The 8,941-nt window shown below is 43.6% G+C and overlaps 1 protein-coding gene and 1 long non-coding RNA gene across 27 annotated transcripts in view; one reads left to right on the top strand and one right to left on the bottom strand.

Annotated features, from left to right (window-relative positions):
- LOC121019353 (uncharacterized) overlaps positions 1–3,623 on the bottom strand; it is a 7,161-nt gene extending 3,538 nt beyond the window's left edge. Inside the window, exon 1 of the long non-coding RNA XR_005785544.1 lies at positions 2,317–3,623. This is a non-coding gene — a long non-coding RNA (uncharacterized LOC121019353). The remainder of the gene's footprint in view (positions 1–2,316) is intronic.
- RBFOX1 (RNA binding fox-1 homolog 1) overlaps positions 1–8,941 on the top strand; it is a 2,071,930-nt gene that overhangs the window by 1,714,153 nt on the left and 348,836 nt on the right. The window contains exon 1 of one of the 26 annotated variants that reach the window (XM_040458722.1): positions 1,263–1,533. The exons of 24 other annotated variants lie outside the window; for them this stretch is intronic. In XM_040458722.1, coding sequence (XP_040314656.1) covers positions 1,447–1,533 — 87 coding nt within the window. In that variant the 5' untranslated portion in view covers positions 1,263–1,446. Of the gene's footprint in view, positions 1–1,262; positions 1,534–8,941 lie in introns of those variants that run through there. One more of the 26 variants, XM_040458723.1, reaches the window with a different exon arrangement.

The following is an 8,941-nucleotide window of genomic DNA, read 5'->3' as shown; positions in this document are numbered from 1 at the left end:
TGTTTTGTTTTGTTTTGTTTTGTTTTGTTTTGTTTTGTTTTGTTTTGTTTTGTTTTGAAAGCATGCGAAGTTCTGTTAGAGAATGAAGTACTCTGCTGCATATAGTGAGTCGCCTGGTTAGGAATTGTGTTCGGGGCCCGGCACTGACTCTTAACAAGGGTACACGTGTGGGAAACCGATTCGACTAGTATAAGTCCACTTCTCTGTGTGTTCCCTGGAACTGGTAACAGTACTGACTTCAGAGAGTTGTGAGAATAACATTACATAACCTGTGTAAACAACTTAGTTCATTCTCTGTGTGTAGCACACTCTGCAAGTATTAGCTGGTATTCTTTTTCTTTTTTAATTTTTTTTTAGCATTTATTTATTATTGAGACACAGAGAGAGAGAGAGCATGAGAAGGGGAGGGGCAGAGAGAGAGACACAGAATCTGAATCCAAAGCAGGCTCCAGGCTCTGAGCTGTCAGCACAGAGACAGATGAGGGGCTCGAACTCATGAACCGTGAGATCATGACCTGAGCTGAAGTCGGATGCTCAGCCGACTGAGCCACCCAGGCGCCCCGCTGGTATTCTTATCGTGTGATTTGCACAGATTGCCCCTTTAAAATTAAAGCCAGTGAGGGGCGCCTGGCTGGGTCCGTCGGCTGAGTGTCCGACTTCGGCTCAGGTCATGATCTCGCGGTTTGTGAGTTTGAGCCCCACGTCGGGCTCTGTGCTGACAGGTCCAAGCCTGGAACCTGCTTCAGATTCTGTGTCTCCCTGTCTCTCTGCCCACCCCCTGCCCCACTCTGTCTCTGTCTCTCTCTTTCAAAAATAAACATTAAAACATTTTTTTAATGAAATAAAATTAAATTAAATTAAAGCCAGTGACAGAGAGAGAAAGAGAGAGAAGCACAGATTAGATGATCTCCTTAGCTTCTTTTGGATCAGTGCCAAAGGGTGCCCACATTTACCTACTTGATTTTTAAGTAGCGACTGATAATCCTATCAGTTTACAAGTCTCATTTTCCTCTCTAAAAATCCCATGCAGACTTTGTCCCTTGCCTTTTACCCAACTTCATCGGGAAGAGCCCCATTCCTGTGGCCTATACCTCTCTCTCTCAGTCTTCTGGCCTCCCTCTCACTCTCTCTGAGAACTAAATTAATGAAGAGTATTTGGTTAGTCATGTTAGGCAAGCCGTTCCCAAAATAGCACCTTCCATTTTGGTAGATTCAAGTCTGCAGCTGCCGTGTCTCTTCGGCGTCTGGGAAGAAAACTTTCACATTAAGAGTTGCTGATGCGGATTTTCTTTCTTTCCCCCTCTCGGCGTTGATGAGTGCCTGGCTCGTGACAGAAGCGATTTGGCTCTCGGCTTTGTAGTTCCGAAGAAGTTGGGTCTGTAGATTTTCCCCTAACTCTCCACTGATGTGTTGAGCTTCAGAGGGAATAATACCTTCACGTAAAGCATGTTGCCTTCTCAAGGAGTACTCCTGCATCCCTATGGCGTGCCTATGATTGTTCCTGCAGCCCCCTACTTTCCCGGACTGATCCAGGTAATTCAAGGCCACTGCCAGCCAGCAACTTAACTGCAGAGCGCTCAGAGTAATAATTGGAATTTTTATGGTTGAGAAAGCAAACACTTTTAATACAGGAAAAAGCCCTCATGTAGTCAGGGGGAAGACAGTAGGAAATCACCAAGATGGATCACCCTAATCTGGCTATTGACATCTCTCATGGCTGAATAAATGGTGTAGTTGAGCCATATTTGCTTGTATCGATCTGGGTGCTGTTTAACATTCATGCCTTTGCTTCAGGAGGTTGACCACGGGGCAAAGGATTTGCTCTCCTTCCCAGCTTTCTGAGGGACTCAGTCTCCCAGAGCAGATCATGAGGCAAAGTAACTTATCATGAGGTGACTTGGTTAAGAGCTTTAGCCCAGGAAATAGAAGGAGCATGAAATATGCATTAATTTATATGTTTGCCTTCATGTGGGTTGTCTATTTTTATAGAAGTGCCCTGCCCCCCACCTCACCTGGGTCGAGTGGTGGCATTGAGGCAAAAAGGAACACGCTGTTGATGGTTCATTTATGAAGTTCAGAGATTACTTTAGGACTCCCTTACCAGCTGTTTACATCTTAATGATGGCAAGAAAGTGGAGGATTGAAATGTGTGTTGGTTTTACTTTTAAGCCTATTAATTTTGTGCAGGGAGACTCATCTACCAATAAGATACTTGGGACTTTCCACCCCCCCCTCCTTAGCATAAGTTTGTCTTTTTAAACAAGCATTGGCTTCTGGGTGTATGTCCAAAGTTCTCCGTGGAAAGCGAACACCTACTAGTCACAGAGCCTGAACATCCTGGGAAACCCAGATGGTTGCTTTGCTGTTGTTTTCTTGTTTGTTTGAGAACAGCCATCGCTTTGTAGTTAATTCTGTCTCTTGTTTCTGCGGGAAAGGAAAACTAAATGTATTTTGTGTTTAGTGCACCCTTTCACCCTTATCCTTGTGCCCCCTCCGCAACTATATTTGAAAATCGCGCAGTACCCTACCTTCTTAATTAAAATTTCTGGGGAGGGCTCTGGTCAAACTCAGTTTCCCCCCTTTTCCAAATGGTGCTTGTGAACCTTAAGAACTTGGGTGATTCGAGACATGTAGGGGCGATTCGCAATAATAACAACACGTTCTATCGTCCTAGACGTATGGCCATTGCTTAGCTTGGAAACCCCTATATTATACGTGAGACATATACACACTGCCTGGAGAATGGTCCGTAACAACATGGAAATCGTTCCATCTTTCCTGGTGTAAGCAGGCCAGTGGGGTGTGCGTGGAGTCTGAAGGAGGACTCCGTGGCAAACTGGAAGGCCTTTTGCTTCCATTGGAAACTTGGGGTGAAGGTCGGCTGTTGGAGTTTTGTCAGACCCTCTGCCGCCCGTCCGATAAATAATTACAAGCAGATCGTGCCCTTCACTCTATGCCGATTGATGCTGAAATTGCTTTTGAAAGTTCTCATAAGTTCCTGTTATAGATTAAGTGCCGGTGTAGGAAAAATAACGGCACGCACTGAAATGGGTGAATGTAATCAGGCTTAATGGACTTGAGAGCTTGTTGGGAATTGAATAACTATCGATTTGCTGGAATGTTGCTGTCATTACGAAATGCCACTCTGGACGTATTACCCCAATGATAGATGAGGAGACGCACGGGCCAGCTGAGAAATTGGGGAGGCCCTATTTCTTCCTTTTTTGCAGAGTGTTGGAGAAAACATATCCAGTTATTTTTGGAAGGAACAAGTGATTTTACTTGCAAATCTTAGCCCGATCATACTTTGTTTTGCCAAGTGACACCTTTGCTAACTAGTTACCCATAAGTCAGGAGAGCAGTGCAGCGGGGAGGCTCTGGACCAGCTGCTGTGACATATTCATCTTCTTCCTCTCTCACTCCCCTGGAATGCACTAAAATGGTATAGCTGGAGAGAGACCAGCTTCATTTCTGGTTTGCTGAGAGACCCTGTGTTATTTACCCATTGGCATCACGAAACTCAGATCACTTGGTTGCAGAAACATTTTCAAGGGGAGGAGAAGCAACTCAAAGAGAGAAAAATTGTAACACACACACACACACACACACACACACACACACACACTCACCTTCTAGCTGGGCCTTCTGATGCCAGCTGTCCTGTATCCCAGCAGGCTGTATCAGCTTGCTTACCAGTTCCTTGACCTTGTGGGTTTTTTTCCAACTCTTCAAGAGTTGCAAGAGCTTCCCTGTAGGGAAGGAAGGTGCCGCCCACACCTTAATAATGTCATCAGCAGGACACTAAAAGTGGTCCAAAATAGTGTGTGTACTCCATCATCCGTAGCAAGTTCCCTATGCCTGGAGTTACACGGACAGAGCTTTGGTAGCCACTTGGCAGGGTTGTTGGATCAGAGTCTGAGATTCCTCCCAAGGTCTTTCCAACCTCAAGAGCCAACATTTCTGTGGCAGAAGAGTTTCTGCCACTTTTTAAATTAATACTAGTAGCATTGCCCTGTTTTGGTCTACTCCCTTGAAGAAAACAATAAATAACTGACCAGATATCATAACAGGCTTTAATAGAGCGTCACGTTGTCTGGCAGAAACAGAGTAGAGCCGTTTTCTAGTAATTCTAAGGCCGTTGCTCACCAGGATCTTTTGCTCTAGGACCGAATTCCATAGTTACCAGTGATCCCCATCCGCCATCCCTCAAGAAAGCCAGGATCATGATCACGCCGGTTCTCCTGAAGCCATCTTCTGCTATCAAAACCCGTTGAATATATGGAAAGGTGGATAGGTTTTCCTTCTAGCCATGTAAAGAATTTCTGAATGACCATAGGGGATTGAGCTGAACCAGTTTGGAGCGTTTCATGGGTAGTGAGAAGCAGAAGGGAAGAGAAAGAGTAATACTGCCGGGGCACCTGGGTGGTTTGGATGGTTGTGCATCTGACTTCAGCTCAGGTCACGATCTCGCGGTTTGGGAGTTCGAGTCCCGCGTCAGGCTCTGTGTGGACAGCTCAGAGCCTGGAGCCTGCTTCAGGTTCTGTGTCTCCCTCTCTCTCTGCTCCTCCCTTGCATGTGCTTTGTCTCTCTCTGTCTCTCAAAAATGAATAAATGTAAAAAAAAATTTTTTTAAAGAGTAATATTACCAAGTGCATTGTATAAACCTTAATCCTTTCCCTTTGTATGAATCTCAATCTTGGTATCTTGGGATAAAAAGAAACAATGTATGTTCCTCTCAAACTTCTTTATTTACTTCTAAATTTTCAACAATACACTGAATGATCAATGCACTCTCTGATCTGAAAACAAGGAAGGTCTGACAAATCAATTGTCAAAGTCAGTCTTGAATCCAGAACTTCCCAAGATGACTTATTTAAACCATAGACCATGGCCGCAGCATACCAAGCAACATAATAAAACAATGGCTTTATAAATGATTAGTATGTTTGGTTAGTGCTTAGATCTAATGAGCCCTTGGTTCAGGGTTATAAGTTCATATTTGCACCCCTCACTGTAGATACTTAAACAAAGGGTATGCCCTTTGGCCATACGTGGCTAGATCGTTCTCCATACTGGGACAGATAATTCCCATCTCATCTAGATATTATAGATAGTGGGTCAAAAGACCATTTTTCTAGATGGAAGTCAGTGTAAACAGAACCCCATCTACGTCACCATGCATTTGTTAATGAAGTTATTCATTAATGCTCACATATTTTAGACGAGGTATTGGTCAGGACACCCAGGACACAAAAGTGATAGTCATAGCCACTGACATGTAGGTTCACAGCCAGTGGAAGAGAACACTAGATAAACACAAAACTTATACTACAGTAAAAACATTAGAAAAGAATGACAGGTAACAATTATTGAGTAATGCTATGAACCAGGTGCTGTGCTAAATACTCAGGTATATTATCTCACTTTTTCTTACAAAACCCTAAGTTGAGTACTTACTGGCCTACCATCCCCTATCTGTAATTTTAAATTCCAAAAAGCTCTGTCAATCAGGGTGTTTTCTGGGGAGAAGTTTGGTACCAAAACTGATTTGGGAAGCAAACTTGACCTAAAATGATGTGTGGCTATTTATAGACTTTCTTTATCCCTCTTAGTGTGAATATTCACATATTTTGCTACAGGGATATTTAAGTGTTTGATTTCAGAATGTTGTCCCAGACCCTGCTGAGAGTGTTACATAATCGATGTTTCCCCTGAAATACCTTTCTGAAAAAGACAATTCCTATCCGTCCCCCATAAAAAAATTGAAATTTCAAAATACACATGACCCCAGTGATCTCAAATAAGGAATCAGAGTCTTGGATTATGGTGCCCTTTCTACCTATGAAGAACCTGAAACTGACCCTTGAGAAAGGGAGCTTGTCCAAGTTCACAGGAATGTCAGTTACAGATCTGAGATTTGGATCAGGTATGTTGGGCCAGAATCCTCCCTCTTGACCAGTCTACTGTTGAGGTGCATCCGTGGGAATGCATATGAAAACAGGAGAGGGAGCAGGTGGATGTCTCTTAGAGTAGGAAAGAGTGTGGTTAAAAGGGAAGGGTGGTGTTTGAGTTGAGCTCTAAAGCACCGGCAGGCATTCAGTGCAAACTAAGGAGAGGTCTTCCTACCAGAGCAGAGAATTCAGGTGAATTCATGGTGTTGGGGTGACACAGCGAGAAGGAACTTCGGTATCCTCCCCATCCCACTGCACTGTAGAGTTTGAGATTGTTTGCACATAGGACTCAAATATCAAAAAGCATAGGTGGAAAGAATCTTGGAAGAATCTCTGAAATAACTCTTACGGCCTGAATTTCTGAGCGCTCTACCCAGGAATGGGCTCCGAAATACCCTTCTGTGAATACCGCTGGGGAGTGTCCACTTTCCTGGGTTTGGGTCCTGAGCACTCAATGCCGTCCGTCTTTTCTCTCAGAGACTCTAAGCTCTCTAGAGGCTGTGTGTTTTCTGACTTAACCTTCCTAGAGTAGACAGTGGCAGAAAAACGCTGATTAGTGCCTCTCTGATAGGGATAGCAGTGGTAGGAGCAAACCCTGCATTCTGGATTCCGAAGCAGAAATCAGCATCGTTGAATCTGGCAATGTAGTTGATGGCGGATCTGCATACATATGTGGTGATGCCAGGAATTATCCAAGTGGAGAAGCTGTCCCGACAGAAAGACAGAGGAAGGTAGAGGAAGGTAGAGATCATTTGGATACATGTCTGGGTGAACGAAAAAGAATTCCACTTGTTCTGGTCTATGGCTGGTGGAGCCAGTTTCATATCCTGATATTTCTGCCCTGCAATATTATCTACATGTTTGGAGTATCTGCTGATCTGGAAAGAAATCAGAAGGCACACCTGATGTAAATGTTAGTGGTGTCATTTACTTTGAGGCTGCTCTGTCTTAGTCACTAAGTGACTTTTCTGTACTGCCGAAGAGGCCATGTCAACGGCAGACTAAATTAAAGAGTCAGGGAGGTGGCAAGGAGAGTTTGGAGTCAAATAGGTCCGGGTTGATGTATTGGCTCTGGCATTTACTAAGCATGTGGCCCTGGGCCTGTCAGTTAACCTCTCCGAGGCTGTGTGCTCAGCTACAAAACAAAAGCAGGAATCCCTGACTTGCAGGGTGTTTGTGAGCTTTAAATGGGATCTATCTCATTAGCGATTGTTTATCGAGCACCTACTGTATGTGAGGCTTTGAACTAAGAGAGGGTGATGAGCCAGAATAAAAGACACCCAAGACCCCTTTCCACACAAAGGTTCCACCCTAATACACAGGAAAGATGTGGGACATCCGTATCCATATGTATATGTATATCATGTCTATAGCTGTATCTATATCTGTATCTCATCTATATCTGTGTATCTCCATCTCTGTCTGTAGCTCTGTATCCAGTATGGTAGATGTTCATTCTGCATTATTCGAGAAAGAGAAAGTGAGAGAAAGATGTATGATGAACGTTTATTTAGGACTCTTTTATTTGCAACTGACAAAAATCGAATGCATATTGCTTAGAGGGGAAAAAGAAAACATCCAGCTTCAGGCGCAGTTGAATTCAGTCTCCCAACAACCCAAGTCATGTCTCTCCACAACTCTGCTGTGGTTGTCTTTTCTGGATCTTCATTCACAAGCACACCACATCTAAGTGGTGGCACAAATGGTCCCCAAGCATCTCCGGGGCTCACATCCCAATCCATCTTTTTGCAAGTCTCTTTCCCAACTGTTCCTGCAAAAATTTCCAGATAGCAGTCTCCTTGGCTTACCTTGCAAACCATGCCCACCCTGAAAGCAGTCCTCTTGCCTCACTGCTCACATTGGATCTGGATGGTGTTGTCATCCTGACTGAGCTGTAGGGGCTGTGAATAGAGGGAAAAAATGAGTCTTGTTCTCACAGTAAGGTGTTGGACAGGCAAATGTCAGCTTCTCATGATCAGCAATCCTAACTGAAGGTATTACAGACATCCAGACATGTTTTTTTTTGCTCCCCCGAACCCTACATACACCCTCTCCAGGGAAGGAAGTGTGGGACTCTGATCTTAATTAAACTCATTCAGGGGCCCCTAGGTGGCTCAGTCGGTTAAGTGTCTGACTGTGGCTCAGGTCATGATCTCGTGCTTCATGGGTTCAAGCCCTGCCTCAGGCTCTGTGCTGACAGCTCAGAGCCTGGAGCCTGCTTAGGATGCTCTGTCTCCTTCTATCTCTCTGTCTCTCTCTCTCTATCACAAAAATGAATAAAACTTTAAAAGAAATTATTATCCTCATTGACCGATGCCAGTGATCACATTCAACAAGCAGTTAAATATCATCTAGCGCATTTTGCTTCTCCATTAACGATCAAATGTATCGAAGTTAGATACGGCAATTTTACTTAGCATCTTCCCACCTAAATTAATTACAGTATTGTTTCCCACTAGGGTATGTTGGGAGCATTCTGACTATTTTTCAGGTGAGGACACCATGCATGATCTAGTGAAGTAAAGACAGTCTGATAAGCATATTCAATAACAACATTATGAAGCAAGATTGGGCTGCTCAAATCAACAACTTCATGTCTCTTTATATTAGCAATATGTACATACATAAATATATAAAGAAAGAAAAACCAAAGCCTTCCAGTTAAGTTTGAAATAATGTGGACTGTCCATCGTTGCAAAGCACTTTGGAGATCCTAGCGACTTGCCCCGTTCTGTTTTATAGAAATGCACTCTTTATTTTTAATTAAAAGATTAAAGGGACACTGTCAATCTCTTCTGATTAATATCAGTCCTATAAAAAGGATGTGTTTCTGCAGCAACCATCTGTCATTTTGATCATTTTAAAGGCATGCTATATCAGCAAGTCTGCTTTTTATAATATGTTGGCATGGGACACACAGAGCTGGAGAGAGTTGTGGATTTCACACTCCACTTTGCTGCTTTGGTGTTCAGCAATCTGAGCCTTTGATG

Source organism: Herpailurus yagouaroundi, unplaced genomic scaffold (genome assembly GCF_014898765.1).
Source record: "Herpailurus yagouaroundi ecotype Mexico unplaced genomic scaffold, PumYag 222, whole genome shotgun sequence".
NCBI classification, from domain to species: Eukaryota; Metazoa; Chordata; class Mammalia; order Carnivora; family Felidae; genus Herpailurus; species Herpailurus yagouaroundi.
Note: the sequence above shows the minus strand (reverse complement) of the source record. Positions and strands in the feature narration are given on the sequence as shown.